At 36.5% G+C, this 25,975-nt stretch overlaps 1 protein-coding gene across 3 annotated transcripts in view; it reads right to left on the reverse strand.

Moving 5' to 3' along the window:
• LOC109053327 (whirlin-like) overlaps positions 1-25,975 on the reverse strand; it is a 55,751-nt gene that overhangs the window by 3,379 nt on the left and 26,397 nt on the right. For all 3 annotated transcript variants that reach the window (XM_042755551.1, XM_042755545.1, XM_042755540.1), the window contains 8 exons: positions 24,811-25,029; positions 21,508-21,633; positions 14,725-14,933; positions 12,818-12,857; positions 4,149-4,352; positions 3,732-3,941; positions 3,013-3,081; positions 863-1,463 (listed from right to left, as the gene is read on the reverse strand). In XM_042755551.1, the coding sequence (XP_042611485.1) occupies positions 863-1,463; positions 3,013-3,081; positions 3,732-3,941; positions 4,149-4,352; positions 12,818-12,857; positions 14,725-14,933; positions 21,508-21,633; positions 24,811-25,029 (1,678 nt within the window). The remainder of the gene's footprint in view (positions 1-862; positions 1,464-3,012; positions 3,082-3,731; positions 3,942-4,148; positions 4,353-12,817; positions 12,858-14,724; positions 14,934-21,507; positions 21,634-24,810; positions 25,030-25,975) is intronic.

Raw genomic sequence — 25,975 nt, forward strand, 5'->3', positions numbered from 1 at the left:
CTGTTATCAATACAGATTCCCCTAATTCAATTTGATTGTGATTCATGTTGTCATATTTCCATTTTTTTCTCTCAGCAAGTGCAGTAAATTATACAGAAAACTTCATAACAACTATTTATTTGCTATTTATTATACTATTTATTTGCTATTTATTATACTATTTATTTGCTATTATATTATACTATTACTGTAGTTTGTATGTAAAATAGTTTGTTCAAAAAAATTTGAATCCTGTCATTATTTGTCCGTGAATCACATTACATATGTTTTTGATTCACTAAAAAGATTTGTTTTTAAATGATTCATTTGTCTGTGTCAACACCGGGTACACTGTACATTTTTTAATGGTTATAAGCATTTATTTAAAGATTTGTACAAGAGTCAAATCTTTGGTTTTAGGATTCTAATCATCCACTTGAGATCATTCAAATAAAATCTAAGATTTTGAAATATTGATATATGGGATTTAACCAACATACCACATAATTAATTCAATTAAAAACTAATCCAGCCCTAATATCCATTCAAAAAATGCTCCTAACTAGATTTAAGTACTAGTTTGTTTGTATGTAAAATAGTTTGTTCAAAAAAATTTGAATCCTGTCATTATTTACGTGTTGCTTGTTATTCCACAACTGTATGAATTTTTTTTCCATTGTACATAAAAATATCTAAAGAATATTTTTAATAAATGTCTCAGTGTTTTTGTTTATACAGTGAAAATCAATGGTAACAAAAATTTTTGTGTTCCACAGAAGAAAGTCATACAGGTTTGGAATGACGTGAGGGTGAGTAAATGATGACAGAATTTTCATGTTTGGCTGAACTATCTCTTTAAGACATGATCTGAGAGTGTCTTCACCTCGTATTTGGGGCTGAGGCCTTTCCTCTGTCGTCTCTGGCTCAGGGTGTAGTGGGCTGGTCTGGGTGGCACCGCAGCTGTGTGAAGAGGGGGAGCCCTCCAGCTTCTCAGGGCTACAGGGGGGCGGCGCAGGCATTAGCAGTGAAGGTGAAAGGGATGGAGAGGAGCGTGGAGAGATCATGGGGGTGCCCTCTCTAGAGCGATTTGGAGACTCTAGGTGTGGGGAAAGCACTGCCGCCTGCCTGCTCATCAGAAACTGAACCAAATCTCTACACGGTGGTCCAGAGGAAGGGCTAGCGTGATGGGATGATGATCGTGGAGAGCTGTGATGGTGAGAGCAGGGTGGAGGAGTGTGATGGACAGAGCAGCTGGAAGCAGTGTGGTGGATAGTACATGGGGAGGTGTGAGCAGAGCAGGGCGAGTGTGAGTGATTGTGGGTATGGTTTTCCTGATGCCGCCTACAGGGGGCGGTAAAGAGCAGGTTGGTCTGGGACAGCTTGGACGAAGGTCGTTTGGTCTGATTTTTAGGGCTGGCATGTCGAACAGGTGGAGGTGGAGGTTTGAACGAGGGGGGTGACTCGGATGACGGCTGCATCTTGTCCTGAAATAAAACATAAATGTAATGTCTATATTTATCGCCTCACTGCCACTTTCAAAGACTAAGACAGGCAATTAAACGATACATTATCATTGAGTGAGATTATAATAACACTGAAAAAAGAAAGAAAAAGACATCCTGACATTTATACACTTTTAAAAGGTGATATTTCCTTCTAAAATGCCAGCACATTATGAAATTAACAGATGATATAGAGTTGTCTCTATGTATAAGCACACGTTTATGGCAAGATGGTCAATTAGGGATTCATCCAAGATAATTATTTATGATTACAAGAGTTAATGTTGGGCTGCTGATGCTTAATTAAGTGAGAACAAGAAAGGAAAGGATAAAAATCCATTGCATTTAACACAATATTCAGCAGATTGACTAGATAAAAAGAAAATCTGTCACATGGCTGTGTTCTGAATTAGAACCTAACAGCGTGTATTTTATGTTACAAATATTTTATGATGTCACCATGCAACTTCTGCAAAATCAAAATGACTCGCATCAGGTGAGTAACAAGCTCTTTTGTCTGGTATATGCTACTCAATGTTTTTGGGTAGTGTACAGTAAAATTACACTGGATACAGTATGAAGGTTTGCAATGTTGGATCAACTACTCAAACTAAAAGCATATTTTAATTATATATTAAATTAATTGCACCACTATTCAGAAGTTTGAGCTCAGCAAGATTTAAAGAAAAAATGTATTCATCAAATAATCCTGAAAAAAAGAAAAGAAAAATGTTTTCCACAAAAAAGCAAAAAAGCAAAAAAAAAAAAAAAAGTTTTCACCATTAATAATAACAATAAATGTTTCTTGAGCATTAAATCAGCCTTTTAGAATGATTTCTGAAGGATCATGTGACACTAAAGACTGGATTAAGGGCTGCTGAAAATTCAGCTTTGCCATCACAGAAATAAATCACACTTTAAAACATATTAAAATATATAACAAACAGTTAGTTAAAATTGTAATAAAATTCCAAAATATAATTTAATAATATAGTATTTACTGTATTTTGACTTCTTTCAAAAATATAAAAAAAAAAAAATCTTATACCAAACCCAAACTTTTGAACAATATACAGTAGATTGATTTTAGTGTTATTACTTATTAATGAATTTTGTGCCTTTTTTACATTTTATTTTTCAGATTTAATTTCTCTTTGGGGGCTGACTATTGGAAACAGGCCCGTATTCAACACATACTCTGCACATGCTGTATATTCTTACAAAGAGGTCAAGTAGATGTATATTGTGTATATACACTGCCTCTACTACATTTCAGATTACTGATCTCTCAATCTTTGAGACTGCAAAAATACAGGTGCATGTATTCTAAAATCTTGTGCAATTTTCTTAGGTTTACAGGGGATGTGACAGTCTTTGTATTTTAGGGATAAGTGTTTTGCTTTCCTAGTCCTAAATCATGTCCTTTTCTTTTCTTGTTACATTCAGGCATAAACATACAAAGGCCATTTTAATGCTGCCTGCTTTTACTCCACAAAACGTAACAGTGTGCAGACAAATGTAAACAACTCACCAGAGCAACATTAGGAAGAGAATTTAGACTCTCAACTGGCATCAAACTCCCATCCAACCTGCACTCACTCTATTAAGGCAAAGCAAAAAAAACAAAACAAAACCAAAAAAAAGCATAAACAATCACTGAAATGACTCGGGTGTAAGTAAAAGCTGATTAAAGTTAGATATTACAAATACAAAAAAATTCCTCTCTCATCAAATATGGGAATAGAGCACTGAAAGCTATGAATAAAATGATAAAAAATAACTACATCAATATTTTATACATCAATATTTTTTATGCATACACTAAAACTTTTGGGGTCCAATGTTTTTAAAGAAATAAAAAAAAAAGAAGCTTTTACTGTATTATGACTTTTTTCAAAAACATTTGAATGGTAGTGTGTATGTCGGCTTTAATGTTACTCCTTTTAGTTTTGTGTCCTTTTCCAATTTAATTTTATTAGATTTTTTCAAGAAATTAATAGTTGTAAACCGTTCAAATAAATGCTGTTCTTTTGAATTTTCTAGTCATTGAAGAATCCTGAAAAAAAATACAGTTATTGTAATACTATTTCTTAATATTACTGTTTCATTCAGGGTTTGTACTCTTACCAAAGTGGAAATTTAAAAGTAGCACAGTAATATTTAAACAGGGAATCTGTACTTTAATTCTGTCCACCTGTGCATGCTAATTTTCACAGCACTGCACCAAATGATGCTCGCAAAGCCACGTGCCTTGTTGTAGCTGGGGACTGCAGTGGTCAGCTGGCAGGCAGCAGGAATGTGGCACTCTGGACGGGGGACGCAGATAGAGTCAGGGTGCAGGAGGCCCGAGGCTCCGTGCCGAGCTCTCCACGCTTCCATCTCGCGATGTAACACTTGCCCGTCGAATCGTTCCAGATCCTGCGGCGCGATCAGAGTCCGCACCTCAGCCAGCAAGGACAGCTGGGGAGCGGGAACAGCCAAGAGATCATTAAATGAAACACCTGAAATCATTCCAAATATGACACATTTTTCATTTAAATACAATGCTAACAATAAAACTAAGAGTTTTCAGTGACAATGTGCATTAAATTACAAAGATGCTGGCATAGACCATGGCTTTATGGGTTGTTAGCAATTCTTCAGAGTTTTTTTTGCTGTCAGTGTCACCTTGGCATGTGTGTTGAAGAGTTCAAACAGGGCCATGGCCAGAGGCTCTACCCCGATGTGTGCACGCTGGTACTCTTGAATGTAATAGCTCATGGTCTGTCTCTCTGTCTCTGTCAGAAGCATGTATGCCTGCTCCTCCAGTGAGCTCCAGGCTCCTGCGTGAACCGCTCCAACTGCTGGTACAACAACTTTACAACAGATTGACTGCAAAAGAGAGAAGATAAAACTATAGAGGGTGTGTCTTCCCGCACAATGTTGCAATGAAAATGAGAAATGTCTAACTAAAATAATATGTTTACTTTTTTATTTATTTTATTTTAGTTCATTTTAATTTTATTTCAAGCAACAAATATGTTTTAAGTTTTTTTTGTTTTTTTTTTTACTTTTGTTCTTTTTAATGTATATAATAATGTATATTATGGTAAAATATTATTTTATTAACATCTTTTTTTCATTGTAGTTAAAAAGTTTTAGTAATTTAGTTGTGTGCGTTTGTCATTTCACTGGTTATTGTTTTTTTAATGTTTTAGTTTTCATTCATTTTGATTCCATTTTATTTTAGTTTTCAAGTTACGAAATGAAAATAAGAAATGTTGCTTTGCATTTCTAACTGAAATATGTTTTTTATACTTAATTTCAAGAAACTACCTATTATATTATTTAAGCTTTAGTTAAGTATAATAACCCTGAAAAAATCTCATATTGTTATTTATGCTGTTGTAATTTTTAATTTCTTCTCACAAATTAACTTTTTAATCACTAAATGTCTGCTTGTTAAGCTCACACAATTTTTTTTTTATCATTTTGCAAGATGTTTTGATGTCTTCGAAGCCTGTCCGACACCCTTAGGAGATACTTCGTATTAAAACGCTTTCTTTGAAGTCTGGGAAAGCAGCTAGCTTCGGTTTCGGATACAGCTAAGGTTACTAATTTATTTTCATAACTGAAAATAAACAAATAGTGGCATGTAGCGCTACAGTGGTATAAAACAGTTGTGCAAACATTAGTCACACCGTGTAGTTGATATGAACTGATGTAATGTGCATGTTCAGGTCAGTGTGTGGGCAGCAGGCACTCATGGGAAAGAGAGAATAGCAGCTGCAGGACTGCATCACTGAGACCTCACCAGTCAGCCATGTCTAATATGTAATGCTACATACCCTAGAGTGACAAACTCTCTCTCTCTCTCTCTCTCTCTCTCTCTCTCGCTCTCTCTCTCTCTCGCTCTCTCTCATTCAGCTAGTCATGCACCTTCACTTTGAAAACATGTCCCTTCTCTGCTTACTACTTTAAGACGTTCTCCTTAATCTTACCTACATCACAATAACTCCAGTCTTTGTCAACAAGCTTTTTAAAAGACATTTGTAAAACAAACCTTCAAAATTTCAGCGTGAGAGAAAATAGGGACATATATGTTCTACAACGTAGAGTAGTGGTTCTCAACTGCTGGGTCATAACCTTAAAAAGGGTCTGATATGGTCTCAGACAGCACTACAAAACAATGCTAAATGCATCTAATCTTATAATCACACGGTTATTAACTTTTTACAGGAAGGTGAAAACACTATGACTTTCGAATACCTGTCTTTTGTTGCTGACATCAAAGTTTGTGCATCTAAATTAACCTTGACCCAGACTACATTAAATACAGTTTTACTTGCAAGGAGGTTGAACATAGCTGTGTTCATCACAGATTATTTTGTGCAGTGAACTATTGGCTTCCAGGAATTATCATGACTTGTAAAACTATGATAATTCAATCATTTTGAAACCATTTTAAAACCAAATACTAAAACTATTAAAAATTTACAAATAATCTGAACTTGTTAGTCAAGTTCATGGTGATACTACATTTTAATGTTACGAAAGGTAAGAGTAATTTTGTTTACTTACACTGAATAATTTTGGTTTGTATTCAGTTGCCATCTAATGTCCAATGTAAAGTCGTGAAGGAAACCCATTTAAGAACCACTTACATATGTCAGTATTTGTGAGAGGAATGCTGTCTATGATAGATGAATACACACTTGAGTTTGAAAGTTTGATTTTTTTCAAATAGATTAATACTTTTATTCAACAAGGGTCCATTAAATTGATTGAAGGTGACAGAAAATACTTTTACATTGTTATGAAAAAAAAAAAAAAATTCTAATAAATGCAGTTCTTTTGAACTTTCTATTCATCAGAGAATTCTGAAAAATGTATCACAGTTTCCACAAAAGTCACAATGATTCCTAATAATAGTAATATTACAATGATTTCTGAAGGATCATATGACACTGAAGACAGCTGAAAATTTAGCTTTGCTATCCATCACAGGAAAACAATTACATTTTTAAATGTATTTAAAAAAGTAAAAAATCATCTTAAATTGCAATAATACATCATAATAATATTACTGTTTCTATTGTACTGAATTTTTAATCAAATACATGAAGCCATGGCAAGCATAAGAGACTTCTTTCAAAAACATAAAATAAAAAATAAAATTAAATAAAATTACTAACCCTAACATTTTAGAAAAGTACCGTATGTGCTACAGCTTGATTAAAGTGCAATAGATATGAAACAGGAAGAGTTCAGGGAATGAGAATGAGACAGATAGAGAAGAGACAGGTTTGCTCTGACAAGCAAGTGGTATGCTTGTAAAATCAATACTTTTTTCTAGTCAGTCTCATCTGTCCTTGAACGCTCTCATTTGAAGAATAACAAAGAAATCCCTTTCTCAAGGTTTTCCGATTCTCTTTCTCTACTCACACACGGTCAATGGTACAGACTTCTACATTGGTTCTTCATTACCAGCTCATGATCAAACTCAAAATATTCAGTATGAAATGTGTATGACTGTAACACAGACAGCCTAATTCATCAAATTGTTGTGTCTCTTTTCAGTGTTTTACACAGAACTAAAGCATGTTTTCAGCCTGCTGCCATCAGAAAGTACATGTCCTTCTTTCTCACCTCACACCGTGGTTAACCTCATAATCAGTGTGATTGCTGTATAAATAACTGAGAAGAGTTGGCTATTAGTTGCAAGGTAGAAGTGCTTATGTTAACAGCTTATTAGAGTACCTGACACCTGGGCCTCATTTATAAAATGCATATGTAATCAGATTTGATCCCAAATTTCAAGGTTTTTACATTACACTACATTACAGTGAAGAACAAATAGGAATTTATAAAGAAAGAAACTGGCATGACAATATGTTTAAGAATGCTGTGTATGCTAACCGAAAAGCATGCAAGCAAATGTTTTTGAAGAAGAGAAGTGGGAAAAGAATGTGCATGTTTATTCAACACATGCTGATTACTATACAGAAATATTTCAATAGCTGTACACCCTAAGCAGCCAAAAATGTAAAAATATTTTATACAGTAAAAATATATTTGTAATGTTACAAAGGATTTCTATTTTCTATTCTTAAAAATGAGTTAAAAAAATCACACTTTTCACACTTCATTAAGCTGCACGACCGTTTTCAACTACTATTAATCATAAGAATAAAAGCTTCTTGAACGCAAAATCAATTAGAATGATTTCTAGAGGATCACGTGACACTGAAGACTGCAACAACTACTGAAAATTTAGCTTTGCCATCTCAGAAATAAATTACATTTTAAAATGCATTAAAATTGAAAACAGTTATTTTACTTTGTAATAATATTTAAAACTGTCTGTTTTACTGTATGTTTTGATCAAATAAATGCAGCCTTGGTGAAAAACACAAAAAAATCTTTCAGACTCCAAACTTTTGAATGATAGTGGAGATATACTTTACAGACTTTTGATAAATCGTTCAAAGGAACATTTGGGGAGATTATCAAACATTCACATTTAGGGTGATTTACTTTCATCTTATGAGGCTCTGAGTCCAGAAGTTTGAATTGTGCCCAGGAGAAAAGATGTAATTTGCAATAAAATCTTGATAGCTTGTACAAATAGATTATCATACAGCAGATTTAAAACATTCATATCAACCGAAAAATCTCATTTCACTTGAAGGACAGTAGCAGGTTTCATTTGGCAAGCTGGTTTGCACTTTATCTCAAAGATCCTAGACTCCTGATGCCAGGAGTCTGGAAAGGACCATCCATCCCTCATTACTACCCTTTTTCCTGGATATTGCTGATCCACAGCCCTGATCACTAAAACTGTCCCTTGCGTTAATCAATAACCCGAGATAAGAGTGTCTCTGCCAATTTAACTCTCAAGTTTAAATGCACATACACAAGCACCCTAATGACAGACTCATCTCCCACATACATACATTACCAGTCACAGTTCCACCATGGGCTATTGCTAAACTGGGAAATTTCTAGCTGTTCTTCAAATACGAAGAGTCATAGTGATTTATATGAAGTACTGGACATTGCAAAGGCAGTGACTATGGATGCTGATGACACCAGGTCTGACTTTGTTTTCTGACATTAGTTATGACCTATTACGGATGCAGGACTAAGGGAGTTATGTCAAGAACAGGAAGATGAGACAGACCCTCTCTGTTCATGATAATTTGATGAATCACATTAGACAATCAAACAATCTATAAAAATATGTGTAAGTGACACAGACAAAGAGAGAGATGCTGTTCTCTGTAAAAACAATGTATTAATTCTTAAAGTGTTAGTTCACCCCGAGGCATCCTAGGTGTATATGACTTTCTTCTTTCAGATAAATCCAGTCGTTATAATATATCCAGAGATATATTAAAAATTGTGTTTGATCTTTCAAGCTCTATCATTGCAGTCATTTTATCATTTGCATTGCTTCAGTCCAAAAGAAGTGAAATAAAAAGCGCCCTTCCACAAAAAAGTGTCTCACGGCATGAAGCAAGGCCTCCTGAACTCCAATTTACACCAATTTTACAGTCTTAGCACTGGCTACCTATTAAGTTCCGTATCAGTTACAAAATATTATTACTTACTTATAAGGCCCTTAATGGTTTAGCTCCTGCATACCTAACTAGTCTTCTACCACGCTACAATCCATCATGCTCCCTAAGGTCACAAATCGCTGGACATTTGGTAGTACCTAGGATAGCAAAGTCCACTAAAGGAGGTCGAGCTTTTTCGCATTTGGCACCCAGACTCTGGAATAGCCTCCCTGATAATGTTCGGGGTTCAGACACACTTTCTGTTCTGTTCTTTCACAACAGTGAGCACAAGCTAGATACAAGTGATTATTACGTTTTGAATATGGATATTTTTCTTACAAAATTGCATTGATTCACTACAGGAGGCCTTAGTTCACCCCCCGGAGCCGTGTGACACACTTTTTTTTAATGGAAGATTGCTAATAAATTTCACAAATAATTAAGAAATGCAAGTAACACATTGAATTAACTTTAAAATTGAAATTTTGGGGTAGAATATTTTCTTGGGAAATAATCCTTATTTTATTTACAACCTTGAAAAAATATTTTACATTTTACAGTGTAGTTAACAGTAAACATTCTGATGTCAGAGAGGGGAAACTGGCACTCTGGGCACACAATAGTGTTCAGCAAGGTGTAATTTGAGGGGACAGGATGTGAGCTACTGTATGTTAGCTCTGAAACTCCATAGATTATAGATGCCACCATTTGCCTTTTTAGCACAAGGATTGACCATATATTAGCAAATAAATTATTGCTTAATTTATGTTTCAGCATTGATCGCTGCATCCAGTTTACTGTCGCCATTCAAATGTAATTATGTAAGCCTAAAGCAGTTCTGACTGTAATCGTCTGTAACAATGAATTAGTATGCCTTGTCTCCAATCCACAAACTAAACAAAATCCACAAACTAGCTGATTACTGTGAGAGGAAACAGTGGCTGCTCTGGATAAATCAATGGCTTAATTTCAGAAAAGCTTTTAATCTACATTTATCCGAAAAACATCATAGGTTTAACATTGTTTGCCATGCAACATTAGAATTTATTTTTTTACAGTATATAGTTAACATGGGGTATATGAGTCAGAGCAGTGGTTTTGTGGTCCGTGCAGGTGCTCTGACAAAATGAGCCATGCTGCTTTAGATGAATGTTCAAATTTGGTTCTCTTTTGTTGTCCTGCCAACACAACACTGCACATTTTGATGTGATACACTAATAACTCTGGCTTAATAATGAATTGCAGGTTTAAAATGAATAGAGTAAAACAGTTTGACCTACAAAAGCACATATTAAAAAAAAAAAAAACACATGACTTCCTTTCTTCAAAAATATCTCAAGAGCTATACCTGCTACAAACACCTTGGGTGTTTTGACCCTGAACCCTAACACCCTCCTGTTGGTGGGTTGGCAGTGGTGGCCAAATTACTGCCCATCTTCTGCTCCAGGATTCCAGCTTTGGCTCTCTCTCCTGTTTTAAAACCAACAAGGGGCTCTTTCTGCTGTCTCCCCCATCCTGCAGACTGCTATCTTCCTCTCCTTTCCTGTTAGTCCAATAGCTGTGAACATTCTCCATACTGACTTGGCTGGGAATCCTCTACAGCCAACCTCAACTGGGAACAGCCATGCTTGCCACCCTTTCTCATGAAAGTCTTGCAAAAGATCCTGACATTTTGCACTCTTCCTTTCGAAGGCTTGGTGGCATCCTTATTTTCATGGGACTGGTTCAATAAAGACAATCTTCTTTGCCTTGTCAGACCATAGCAACACATCTGGCCTTAGGTCTGCCTGGGCTACTTGGGGGAACTGCATTATTCCTTCCAGATCTACTCTCATCTCCTAAGCCTGGGCCTTTTGTAATACATTGTTTGTTGTTGCTATAGTTGGTGGCTTTTCACCTCCTCTCACAAACTTAATCATTGATGTTGGTTTCTTGTATGTTTGCCATTTCTTGCATCTTTCCTGCTCCAGGGAATTAGCTAATGTTATGAGCATGATGGTGACATGGCACCATCCGTATCTTTCTTGGTAAGTGCTGTTCTACACCCTGACAATATGTGTGCCATGGTGCCCTGCTCTCCACAAAGCTTGCATAGTGGGTCCTCCCTCAGACCCCACTTGTGCAAATTTGTTGGGGTTGGTAGTGTGTCATACACTGACTGTAGCAGGAAAGAAATGCGGAAAGGTTCCAGCCTCCATAGATCTGCCCATGTGATTTTCCTTTTTGGAAGATCCCATTTGGTAAAGGCTCCCTGTGATGCCAGCTCCACAGCTCTTGAATGCAGCACTTCCTCTTCCAGGTTCCATACTTCCTCCTGGATCATGGCCCTCTTCTCCTTACTGTTTGCCTTCCCCCACTGCTGGAAATGGGACATTCCTAGGTCCTGTCTCCCTGTGCATGGCATTCCAATTTTCAACCCTCCTCAGCCATTCCTATGTGCGCTTTTCAGTGCGGGTGATGTTATTACTGTCAGATTTATTTATTTTATTAATTTACGAATAACTTGGCATTTTTTAATAAGGCGTAGGTAGTTTTCACAGATATTTTCCAGATATTTCATGCATGACCACAAGAACCCTAAAAAAGGCAACAATGTTTGAGAAATAACCTTCCTCCACAGCATAATGTAATATGCACAACCATAAGCATAATACGACTGTGAAAAGCTTATTATCTCTGTTTAACATCACTACTGTGTGAGTGAGGCTGCATTTCCAGGTCTCTTGAGTGACACCTCTATTTCTCTGCTACAGATAATGGCTCATCCCTCTATATATTTATAATACTACTTCAGTGAAGATCCTTGCCAATCCTGAAGGCCACTTTGAACAAATGGGTCACAGAAATCCTGCACTTGTGCCAAAGTCCTCTGACAGTACTTGGAATGTGTGGAATGGGAAATGGAATAGAAGAGTGTTACAAGAAGAGGTAAGGACACACAAGCACCTGCCATCAAACTCCATAATCATTCCCAGTAAACAAAGCAATTCATTTTAAAAGCTCATTTTTAGGTTGGAAGATTAAACTAAATAAGTGACAATCATATGCAGCAATTTCCCTGTCGCCTTCTCTTCCACAGGGTACTCTAACAATTCTTTAGTAACCCTGGATAAACTGTAACTCCAACCATGTGGATAAACATCATGTGTGCTCCACAGCTCAGAAAAGGCCACTCAAGCCCTAAGAGAGCTTTGATTTGCCCAGCAGGATGCAAGTGTTCCTCCCTGTCTTCAGCAGATGAGACAGACACGTCACACAATCAGAGCAGCTTGACGTCTCTCGGCACAGAGCTGTCTTTTGCACTCAGTAATTGAGTGATGTGTTAGAGTTAGGCAGAGATCACAGCCTTACAGCTGTGCAAAGACAATCCTTTAACAACTATCAGATAAAACCTCCAAACACAATAGGCTGTGCAATGTGTGGTAATGGGCACACACAAACGGTTAGCAGCCATAGACACAATACAAACATATTGTTTTTTTTTTGCTATTACAGTGTGTTTACTCTGAGATAGCAGTGTTTACTCAATTTGCACACTAAAAAGCTTGAGTGATTTAATCTGTGGGTAGACAGCAAAAGAATATGATGTGGAGCCAATAAATTCCTATTTTCAATATCACACTGACCTTAATATCAGCTTTTTGTATTCTTATTTCTTAGACTCATTACTTGGAAAGAAAACCATAAAATGGCATTTGGTTAGACATATTAAAGAGAACTTTAACCCTGGAAGCTTGAATGAAATCTAAACAATTCAAACACATTTGTATATGTAAATTGCATTTTGTACCTTACCTTTCCTGAACTTCCTGCTCCTACATCAACAGACAGAACACTGTAAGGAGAGAAAGAAAGAAATGTTGTTAAGTAAAATGGAATTAATAAAATGAGTAGTACATAAACTGACAACTTTTATTATGAAAAGACCCTCTGCAATACTTGTTTCTAAAAGGGTCAATCTCAATGAGTCATTAAGTAGTGAGATGTTTAACTGTTGTCCATTAAGTAGTGAGTCATTAAGTAGTGAGATATTTAACTGTTGTCCATGGCACCATACTTTCGCATCTCTTATCACTCCATGGTTCCTCTTTTCATATCAACAAAAGAATAGCTAATTGGCCACATATTGATTCAAAATGGTTAATCAACAGGGAAAAAAAGTAACTCAGAGTGGAGATTAATAATTAATATTGTAATACTAGTACAGTGTCATCTCATTGCTAAGCAAATTGGTTTTCTATATTATTATAGACTATTTTTCGTAGGAGAAACTTTATGAGCAGTAACATTTCAAATCAATATTTCATGTACAAGTAGCAGTTTATTTGGCAAGTACCTAATAATAAGTTTTACGCTTCATATTAGGGTCTTGATCACCCTGAATAAGCCAACTGGCTATACATTGTACCTTACCTAATATTTGATTTTCATATCATTCAGTGCCCTTGTCATGAGACAGGTACTTGTAGTGGATACAAAAGAAAATCAAAATGCACCTTAGAAGACAATACTAATGAAGCGTGGAACTAAAAGTCACCTTGCTGGATTTCCAGGGGAGCACTTTAGAAATGAGCACACCCTCCAGAGATCCTAATCAGCCCATTTCCATTTGGACCATTGAGAGAGCAAGCGAGACGAGGTCCCTGCTGTGAGTCATAGTGCTACTGTCATCCCACTAGCATGTCATACATACATTTCAACCATCACTGCCTAAGGCACATCATCCAACAACAGCATCTGCATTAGGTTTAAAATCATCTCACTGCTATATTTAGAAGCTCTCTTTCAAACCCACTATTTATATGACTGGATTTACTGACCTGAGAATAATTTAATAAAAGAGCGAGACCACAGCTGAATTTCAGAGGAATACTGAAATATTGCATAAAGTGAAGCTATTACGGTAATGGAAAGAAACAAATTAATTTTCCACATAATTGTCTAAATTACATTAGGTAAGGGGTCATTAAACAGTGTTAGCTCAAATGATTTTATTTCATAATAACCTATTAAAATGAGTGACTCTTAAAGTAGATTTCAACATGTAGAAGGAAATAGTCACATTGATTGTTATTTCACCTCCTAATATTGCAATCACAAATTGCAACCTTTTCCCCACCAAGTATCACTATATTACAGTGCCTTTTTTTCAGGTTTAACAAAATGAAAGTGAATGCAAGAGAAGAAAGCAACTCAAATCTAAGGGAATCAGCATATATTGGATATAGGTTATAGGTTTCAGAATATAATTATACATATATATATTATAGGAAAGAAAAATCACATTCTTTTGGATATCTACATTGTTCTACCTAGAAATGTCTCTTTTAATTTCAACAATCTCAAACACTCTGAGACTTCATTCAAAAATCAAAGACAATATGAATCAAACATTTTTATTAAAATTCAACCAAAACCATTATCTGGTCTATGCCGTCAACATTAATTTTATGGCTGTATACTCTCATTGTCTGTCAACAATTGTCTGTCTTTATGTAATTTATTTCTCCTAAGGAATTTAGGGGAAACATTCATACTATCGCTTTATCAAACATGGCATTTTTTTCAGCCAAAACAGCCCAACAAATCAACGTTGCCCAATAGTGTAATAGTTTGCAATTGGTGATACAGTTCCATTTTCAAGTGAGAACCCAGACTGAGCTCAAATTTCACCTTTTGGAAAAAGTGTAATGAATCTTCACCTCTGGGTGTTGCTATTGGCCGAGCTCTCAGCGATCTGTGCACTGGGAATCCATTTGGTCTCATCCACCACAGTGCGCGCATGAGGCAGCCGCCCCACATCCTTTATGGTCATCAGCATGTGGCGGGAATTCTTCAGGATCTGCACTGCCTCATCATGAGAAATGCTCCGGAAACTACGTCCATTGACCTCCAGAATCTGATCCCCTACCTACAAATATGGAGACAGAGAGAGACTTCAGAGATCTGACACTCCAAATGAGACAAAATGAAATGCAACAATGCATGGCACAACAGCACAACAGCACAGAGCCCACGCAGCACAGGAACCTGTTTGAAAGAGCTGACAGCAAATTCACACGTAGAGATTTAAATTAAGCCTGATAACTGATAAATAAACTGTCCCTTTAGCATGATTTGTACATGAAATAATTTTATCTGTATTGCCAGAGCATTTGTTGTTGCAAACTGTGGCAGATAGACAGTTATGAATATCATCTGTCCCGTTTCCAAATTCCCTCAGTAACAGACTGACAGAGGAAGTGAGGGAGTAGACATTGAAGAGAAAGAGGAGCATTCACTGGAAATTATTCAGTTACAAGCTACAAATAAAAGAGCTCAATCTGTTCTCATTAAACCTACTCAGCCATAGCAGAATATTGGTGTGTTCTGCAAATCAATGTAATGAACATAATTCATGAAAAACTCTCTGAACTGTTCAGCACAGTGGCACAACAATCAATGACTATAACACTATTGTTTTACTGTGTCTAAATAATCTCACATCTCAATATTATCACTTCATAAATGCATTAGTTTACCCAAAAGTTGAATTTCTATCATTATTTACTCACCCTAATGTTGTTCCAAATGTGTACATTGCTATTTTTGTAACAACTGACAGATGTGGTCACTATAAACGGCTGCTAAAAAAACTCAAGAAACATTCTTGAAAAATTCTCCTTTTCTGTTCCATGGGAATATTGACAAAATTTTCATGGCTGAACTATTATTTAAAAAATACCACATACAGATGAGACCGGAATACTGTATATGGAGTAATGATTACATTTCAGGGACAAAGCCAGCACTAAATACAGCATTTCTGTAACTATTTAGTGTTCATTTGTTTTTCCAGAGTCTTTTGTATGACAGTGTATTATTTAATGTATTTCAAGGCTGTGATGCATTAAAACTCCTGAAAACCTGAACACAGACTTTTTCATCAGATCTATATAAAAAAATACCATGCCAGCTTTTGTCTGAGCAAGACAAGTTCTAAATGATGGATGGATGTTCTGTGAAATGAATAAGAGATTCCAGGACTTTTACGGTGTGGAGGAAGGAATTGTCCTCTTCAGTTTGAAGATTGTCCCCATTGACAGTTTAGGGACCCTCCATAAAAAAGGTCCCATTCCTTACACTGGAGAAAACAAAATTAACGTATTGACATAACATGATTTTTGTTTGCCCAACATTTCTTTGATCACTGGTGCAAATCTAAACTTCCATTCCCTCTTTTTGTTCTCCTCAGCAAAGGAGAAATAATAAAGAGAGATAAGTTATCGATGTGTGTCTGTTTCTTCCTCTATGTGCAAATGTTCTTCATGCAGTGGAGTCAGCAGCCAGAACGCACTATAACTCACTGGAGTAGAGAGAGGGATAGTGAAAGAGAGAGAGAGAGAGAGAGAGAGAGAGAGAGAGAGAGAGAGAGAGAGAGAGAGAGGGTGATTTATAAGCTGCAGGAACTCAAGGATCTTTCATTTACTAACAGAAGGAAAACCACTGGCATTCTTCTACCAACATTTCTTCCCCTTTATCACACTCTTCAACGCACTGCTGCGCTCTGCATCCCTTTATTCTTTCCTGACTATTCCTCCACCCTCTGCACCATTACACCACTTTCTCCACCACTCTGCCATCCCTCCATCCCACTCTCCTCTAATAGCCCTCTACATGACTTTATACTTTATTAATCCTTTGGGGATGATCAACACTAACATTATATATGTAGCACACACATGTACAAGAGCATATGCAGTATTGTTAACAGCTGACAGGACAAAACATTAAAATAAACACAACAAGACATGCATAACGTGTTCAAATGCATTTAAATAATACGATAAGTAATGCAAAACATCACCAAACAAAGAAACAAACAGAAACAAAAACAAAAAAGTATTTTCAAGCAAAAGCCTGAAAAAAATATATGTTTTAAGAGATGATTTAAAAGAAGATAACGTAGGGGATGATCTGATGGATAAAGGCAAAGAGTTTCAGAGTGTAGGACCAAGAACTGAAAAAGCTCTGTTCCCTTTAGATTTTTAAATGAGATTTTGGGACAATGAATAACTTTTGAGAAGATTATCTAAGTGTTCTCACAGGAGAATAGAAATGGAGAAGATCTGAAATTTAAAGTGGGGCAAGTCCATGAAGTGCTTTAAATACAAAAACTAAAACCTTAAAATCAACTCTGAATTTAACAGGTAATCAGTGAAGTGAAACTAACGCAGGGGTAATATGCTCCCTCTATTGTGTCCATGTCAAAAAGCGAGCAGCAGCATTCTGTACCAATTGTAAATGGTTAAATCCAGGATAAAGAGCGTTACAGTAATCCAGCCTGGTTGAAATTAATGCATGAATAACAACCTCTAAATCATTAAAACTGAGAAAACTTTTCAGCTTGCGAAGCCCCTTAAGCTGCAAAAAAATGGCTCTGACTACAGAGTTAATTTGTTTGTCAAATTTCAATTCAGGATCAAAAATAACTCCCAGCATTTTAACCTTTTCACGGATGTTTTCTTCAAAAGGGCCCAGAGTAGGTCTTAAATTATGTAAAAGGTAAGAAGGGCCAAACAATATAACTTCAGTCTTTTTTTGATTCAACTGTAGGAAATTATTTTCCATCCAATTCTTGATGTAAACAGGCCAGCAAGGAGGACACTGAATCAGAACATGATTTTAGAGGAAATTCAAGCTGAGTGTCATCTGTGTAAATGTGGTATGAAACTTTATGAGACTCAAATATAAAACGAAGATGGAGCAAATAAAGGGAGAATAAAATTAGATCCAAAATTAAGCCCTAGGGTACTCCACAAGTGATGGGAACTGAGCTTGATGAAAATTTACCAATTTCCACCGATAAGCTGCCTTTTGTGAGATACGATGCAAACCAGTTTAATGCAGTACCACAAATGCCAACCTCATGATTTAATCTTTTGAACAGGATGCGGTGATCTACTGTATCGAAAAGCCACGCTCAGGTCCAGTAATAAGAGAATAGTACAGTTACTAGTGTCTGCAGATAACAAGAGATCATTTACTACTCTTAAAAGAGCTGACTCAGTACTACAGTATGTTTTGCTCTAAAACCAGACTGAAAAGAATCCAGAATATCATAAATTTTAAATGGCAGTTTTGACATAGGCCTATAATAAATTCAGTGGGATCAAGATTTGTTTGTCTAGTTCTAAAATGTTAGTGTCCATTGTAAAATGGTATGACTAAAACTCTGGTAGATCACTTAATGTTTGTGAAATTGAGGGGACTTCATACATCCACTAAAAATGACCTTTAGACAAGTTGGATAAAATTAATTGTAAAAATGTAGACATAGACATTTTGGGGCTGGTCTATGTGTTATACAGTATATAAAGCAACTGCCTCCATTAAAAGAAAGCAAGTTATATCTTGCTTCGTTTTGCTTTATGCACTCAACTGTGCTGGACTTTAATAGACATGACCCATATAAGTTCTTGTGAGGCTTCTCATTAGGTCATTTTGTAGCTCTATTTCCATCCTCAGATGCCTCTGGCTGTCTTTTTGTGTTCTCCAGGTGGGTCTAAATGAAACAATCATAAAAGACTCAGACAAAGTTATTATACCACAGGCAGGATTCAGGCCACTCCTTAAATATACAAACACACTGCGCGGGCCTCACACATCCACCTGTCATCTACAGCTGCGCCGGACACCAGCAGTGGTGAGGCACAGGTAAATGTGTCTGATGGATGTCTGACACAGATCCAGGTGAGCCCAGCTCATCTCCAAGAGGAACGGACATTAATTAGGCCCAGTGCTGAGCTACACAGATGGGACAGATGCCGAGCCATCAGTCAGTTTTACCTCCAGCGCAGATGAAGTTTAATCGACATGACTTGGAGTTCAGCAGACAGAGAAGGGGTTTTCAGAAAGGGTGGGGCGGCTGCTTGAAGGGCAATGTGGTTCAGAAAAAAGGAATTATGGAATGAGTTCAAAGGCCAGGAGTTTTGCCAGAAGCCCTATCTGCAAAAGAGCTAGGTAGGTAGGAGGATCCAAAACTTTGTGGAAAATGTGGTCTTCACTGAGGAATACTGCTTTGTACTTTACACACGCACACAATTTATATATAATTAGACATTTTCGCTAAATTTAATATATCAAAAATGTCAAAAATGACAGTCAAGACAATTATAATGTTACAAACAAACTAAAATATTCTATTTCAAACAAATGCTGTTCTTAAATTTCTATTAATCAAAGAATCCTTTAAAAAAAAATTATCACGGTTTCCACTAAAATATTAACACTAAAAACTCTTTTCAGCATTGTTGATAATAATACATTTTACTTGAGCACCTAATCAGCAAATCACCCATTACATGAATATATTAAATTTCATTTTAAAGTATATTAAAATGTAAAACAGTTATTTTTAATTGTAATCATATTTCAAAATCTTACTATTTTTGCTGTATCAAATAAATAGCTATAACATATCGCCAAAAGTGGGTAGGAAAAATATGTGCTGTCAACTTAATAAAAAGTTATTTTTGCTTCAGGACAGTGTTAAAACACAACACAAACCAAATGTTCTCTTACCTCACTGTCTGTTGCCTGACAAATGCAAAAATGTAACATAAATGTAACGTAAATAAATACCAATATATTTAATATATAGCCATTTATAGAGTGTACAAATGCTAAAATAGACAATTAAATTAATAAAAAAAAATCTACTTTTATACTGCACTGATAATGAAAGAATGAAAATGTAATGATAACAGTAAGAAATATATACTACTACTACTACTGCTGATGCTGCTGCTAATAATAATAATAATAATAATAATAATAATAATAACCTTCCTGGGGGTCCACAGACCTGATTTTAAAAACTCTTCTCTTGAGAAAAAGCAACTTACAGTGAGAAAAATATCATCATCAGTTAATGGTACCACAAAAACACAGTCCAAACCACTTGCAACTATCCTGAGCTGTGACGTCTGAGACAGCAGACAAGGAACAACATCTCCAAAAATCCATTATCAGCTATTAAGAGCGCTCCAAAAGAAACTGGCCACTGGTAAAACATTTACTAGGACTATGATACAATGAAATATCAGCATATATGTAATTTTTGAATAGTTGTTATTGGAGAAAGATGCTCTCTACAGTCAGATGGTGTAGTTGCAGCATCTATACCACCAAACAGCCATGCTAACCAACTAAATCTTGACCCTGTTGGTCTATAGATGTTTTCCTAATCATGTTTCCTCCCTGTCCAAAATCTTCACATTTATGTCTTCAGATGAGTGATCCTAGTCATTTCAGTCCAGATATACAAAATCTTCTCTCACCGCTATTCTGAATAAAGTCTACAAAACTCAGTGTCATGTCATCTCACTATCCTGCCAAATTATGATAAGAAATGTCTGACTTTTTATCACCAGCACAAGTAAACACCAGCCCTGACATGAGACAATTACAAATCAACCATTTTGTTAATATTTTTGCAATGCAACAAAGTGACAAGAATACAAATGTATGGTTGTGGACATGCAGAAGCACGGAGCTGCATTACCAAAAATGTGATGTAAAATATTTATCTTTCTCTGTGGGGCATAGGTAGTTGCTGAAGCCCAACCACTGAATAACCCAAGCACAAAAGGTTACAAAGAGAGACAGAGACTGAGGGGGAAGACTAGTCTAATAATGTCATGTGAAATAAAATAAATAAATATTTCAAAAATCAAACACAAAGGGTTGATTATTTCAAACAATTCAACTCAACAGATTAAAGCAGACTGATGCTATGATGAAGACACAGGCTTGTGATATTTTCCAGAAAGCCTACCCGGCCTGTTCTCCAGCTGACTGGAGAAAGAGGAAATATCTTTCATCTTTCTGTCCATGGATTGATGCCAAAATGTTAAGAGCTCACTCAATCTTTTATGAGGCCAGCTTTGGATTTAGCGCTGCTTTGTTTCTACATCTTTTTGTTTGGCAGAGGGAACCTCAACCAATATACTCACACCATAAATTTAATTAGACACACTAAATGCAGTCAAGCCGAACCCCAGCAACACTTTTGGCCACTTGTGGCTTTTCAAAAAAATAAAATCAGATGCCATACTGTCTGAAACCATTTGTGTTCGTTTTAAGCAAACAGGTGAAGTATATTTCCAGTCAAAACACAATGACTTGCAGTTTCAAGCATGATTAACTTTCCTGTCAGGTGTCAGGTGGCATGTAAATTTTGCACCCAGTAAATGAGCTGTGTTCAGCGACATCATTGATGAATCACTGACTGACTGAATCACTGATTGACTGATGACTTCTAGCAACCTTATTAACAAATTGCTGCACACTGCTCCCATCCATAAAAGACACTAGGGTGTAATTTAGATAGAAATAAGGACTTGTCTCAAACAATTGGGTCACATGTGAGTTGAGGCACCAATAATTGTAATAAAGTTACAGTAGGCTCTCAAGTTCTCAAATTGTGACTCAAGATATTTTACCTTTAGTCCGCTGTACTCTGCAGCAGACCCTCGGTCCACTCCGGTGATATAGATGCCCAGAGCATACTCAGCACCTCCACGGATCATCAAACCCAGAGATCGCCCATCATCCAGTGAGATATTCACCTGGGGAGAGAACACACACATTTGTTACACACATCAGTTAATTCTCAGCACATAGAGACTCCTTCATATCATACTATAGAGACTGTGTCTGTAAATAAATTGTCTAGCAAATACAAAAAACAATTTAAAGGTGTCAATTTAATTGATGTTCAAAAAATAAAAAACAGATATAGTACAGATAAACAAATTATAAAGCTTGGCTTAATGAATATTAGGTCGCTTTTTGTGATCACAGATCATAACCTAGATGTGTTAAGTTTGACAGAAACCTGGCTAAAACCAGCGGATTAAATTACTTTGAAGGGGAGGGGTCTAATGCTATTTTATGCTTTCTGAGTTATTTACACTTTTAAAGAGTAGGATTCTCATGCTAAACATGGCCAAAGTAAAAAAAAAATCGTATTACCTATATGAGTTGTACGTATTACGGAGTATTTCTATGCCAAATACACTCCTTCCGGTTTCGAATAATGACATCATGAAGGGCAGAATTCTTTGTATGGGCACTTCTCCCGGAAGAGCGTGTGCACACATCAACTACAGCGAGAGATTCAATGTGTGGGTTATGGGTTATGGAAGTTGTCTGCAGCGCTGCACAGGAGTTCTGAATGCGCTGACATAAGACGTCCACACTGGGCCAATCATAACATTGTGTCGCAGATGATGCATTTACTCTGCGCTGTTTACTGATGTCAAGGAAATGTCTAAAGTCATCTAATACGATGTCTAAAGTAAAACATCAACAAAAACATTGACCACACACCCCTTCATGTTTACAAAAACACCAGGAGGTGCAGCCGTTTAGAGGCCATTTCTGGTTAATGATGTCACAGAATTTACTGGTATTTTGAAACTGATATGTGAATGGTGCTTATAGCCACACTGCTGCACATTTTACAGGTACACCTTCAAAGCAGCAGGTATATAGAACTTTATGACACAGTCAATTATTGGTTAGTGGTGGGATATTTAACCACCTAGTTGAGACTGTGGCTACACACTTCATTTCGTTCATCAGTTATGGACGCCCCATTACTAAAGGAAAATGGTGAGGCAATGAAGGAGGAGGTGACTATAAATTGACTCACCCACCCATCAGGATTCTAGTGTGTTCAACCTGAATAAAATACCAATAAATGTGGCACCACTGCGGCATCTGATATAAACCCTGATGAACAATTACCAACAAATAAAATAAAGCTGTGTTTATTACCTCTTTATGGGCTTGACTGTGGGTTTGATCTTTGATGTGATTATGTTTCATCAGTTCTCATTTGTCTTGCATTGTTTTGCAACAAAACAATGAATAGATTCCCTGAATCCAGATATGATTCCCCTCAGCATTATTCAGATTAACTATGAGGGTAGATTCGGCGTCTATCTGTAGCGTAACGAAGCAGCCACTTTCTGACATCTGACAGAGTCATGCACATTTCACAAGCCCTTAAAATTTTGTCTGATTGGTTAAACTGATGTGATACATGCTATTCTAGTCAGAATTCATAGGTGTCTCATGACATTAAAGGTCAGCTCTGCAGACAGCACTAAAATACCTATATTATTAAACATACACGTACATGTATAGACATATTTTAGTAAACAAACACCCTTATTCATTCCTCATGCATTACACGTTGTGTGATAAATGTGTAATATGGATTTTGCTAGTTCAAACTTAGATAATAGTTCAAATGGGTCATATCAATCACACTGACATAGAGAGCATTTCAGGTGAGCCAGGCTCAAAGCGTGCCTGAAATACTCTTTTCAGCAACTCCAGATGCAAGCCAAAACAGCACAGACCCTCTCTGCAGCTAACATGCTCCACTGCCTCCATCCAAAACATATAGATCACTGTCAGTGCTTGTAATTCGGGCTACCTTGAGTCATCCATAATCAAATTTCAAGAAACAAATAGTTTTTGTTGTTGAATTAACCATTGTCTGGAGTTTAGACAGTTATTACGAGTGAAAATCTCTGTGTTCGAGTTTATGGCTTTATTTAGGTTTTGCAGGTGATTTTATAGGCAGTTAAGATGAACTTTTGCCACTTCTGCCAGTTGTGAGTGAATTGAGAAACTTATTTTGCATTATCTGCCACAAATATTAAAATTTTATATTATTATTAAACATACATACATATATATATATATATATATATATATATATATATATATATATAAATAAATTTGTCCTCTACATACATGTCTCTCTAACAATATGATTATTTAGCTGTTTTTAATATAAGAAAAATCTGAACAGTTGTGATTTTTCTTCTCCTATTTTCACTTTTCTGGCTCATTGCAGGGAGTATTGCAAATATGTGATGATGCCACATGGCCAAAAAAACTCTGATGATACATTTTGAACTGAGATAAAATTTGAGAGTGACTAGTCATGACAGATGTTGTATTTAGTACATTTAGTGGCAAATATTTTGGACCTTTCAGACCTTGTTGACAGTGTTGTGATTGGTGTCCCTTTGGGTGTTTTTAGCTGAAGAGGCAGAATATGGGATGAAGGTGTGAGAGGGCATAGTTTGGAAAGTTGATGAATGTATGTGTGTGTGTGTGTGTGTGTGTGTGTGTGTGTGTGTGTGTGTGTGTGTGTGTGTTAATGCACCTAAAGAGCTGGTTTGCAGTTAGCAGAGAGGAATCACTTCACATTACGATAATTTCTACACTCGTTAGAACTGTCATTTTCAATATGAAAGTGAAAGTGAAAGTGAAAGTGACGTGACATTCAGCCAAGTATGGTGACCCATACTCAGAATTCGTGCTCTGCATTTAACCCATCCGAAGTGCACACACACAGAGCAGTGAACACACACACACTGTGAACACACACCCGGAGCAGTGGGCAGCCATTTTATGCTGCTGCGCCCGGGGAGCAGTTGGGGGTTCGATGCCTTGCTCAAGGGCACCTAAGTCATGGTATTGAAGGTGGAGAGAGAACTGTACATGCACCCCCCCCACCCACAATTCCTTCCGGCTCGAGACTCGAACTCACAACCCTTCGATTGGGAGTCCGACTCTCTAACCATTAGGCCACGACTTCCCTAAAGTGAGTGACATAACACATAGAGGGAAAAGCCACAGATGTTTAACAACATCACTCTGAATTTTAAATTGCTTAATTTCCAATCAATCTGTCATCATGAACACTCGTTTGCAGTCACCTTCTTCTCAGCACCCTCTTGCTGAATGTGTGTGTGGCCATGTTGCTGGATGTCCGAGTGTCTTCCTCCTGAGCCATGCTGCTCCACCAAGTCTGGAGGCGGGGACACACTGCGACCCTGAGGGTCCAACCATGTGTACACATGATTGCTTACGTAACCACCTGGGATCCAACCCATAGAACAGACTGACATGGAGAGCTTCTTAGAACCTTTCAATACCTGTGAAGGGAAAACAGATAGATGAGGACAAGAAAGGAGGGAACAAAAAAGGAGTGAAGAGGACATGATTAAATAAACAATTGTCTCTCTCTCAAAGTTATTTCTGTTTCTTCATATGCACATAGAAATCTTAAATCTTGTCTCCAAATCAGTCATTATAGGAATGCAATATACTGTATATCAATAATTTATCAGTTATTAGTTAATATTTAAGATTTGTATTTAATTTTTTTTGGATTACATTTGTTGTCATAACATTTACTTAAAGTTAATCTTGAAGAAACATTAAAAATGTAATAACACTGTTGAATTTAATATTTAGCAAATCTCAAAATTTAAATCCATTGTACATACTGTACATTATAATGAATTTAATAAAATGTATTTAAATTTATTTATAATCTACTTATTTAGATAAAACTGTATACAATTTTAACATAAGTCATAACTGAAAAAAGCTAAAATAAAGAAAATGAATAATACTAATTAATAATTAATAATAAAACGACTAAATTAAATCAATGAAAATTCAAAGACCCATGAAATGTTAACATTAGTGAGCAGAAATTACACACTGGAGCTTTAAAATGAAAGCTGAGTTGTATCTTAGGTCCTAATATTCTTCTCCTGAAGACTGCACGGTCTCTTCTGAATTGCCTCAAGTCATGTATATCAGTCCCACCACCTGCCTGAACTGCTCTCATCTCTAGAAATGTCCACAGACATCCATCTCTGACATTAATATGCTTTATAGGGACAGAGCTGGACGTCTCAGTGGGGATGGGAGTTATTTTTTTTCAGTGCGACTGCAGATACAGACACCACCTGCAACTCTGTGTTTGGGCTTCTTCAAAGCAAACAGAGGAGGACAGAAATAAAAAGAATAAAGAGAAAGATGGGTATAGAAAGGCAGGGTTTCCTGAGTCAGTGCTACAGACAGAATATG

The sequence above is a fragment of the Cyprinus carpio genome, chromosome A5 (assembly GCF_018340385.1).
Source record: "Cyprinus carpio isolate SPL01 chromosome A5, ASM1834038v1, whole genome shotgun sequence".
In the NCBI taxonomy this organism is placed as follows: Eukaryota; Metazoa; Chordata; class Actinopteri; order Cypriniformes; family Cyprinidae; genus Cyprinus; species Cyprinus carpio.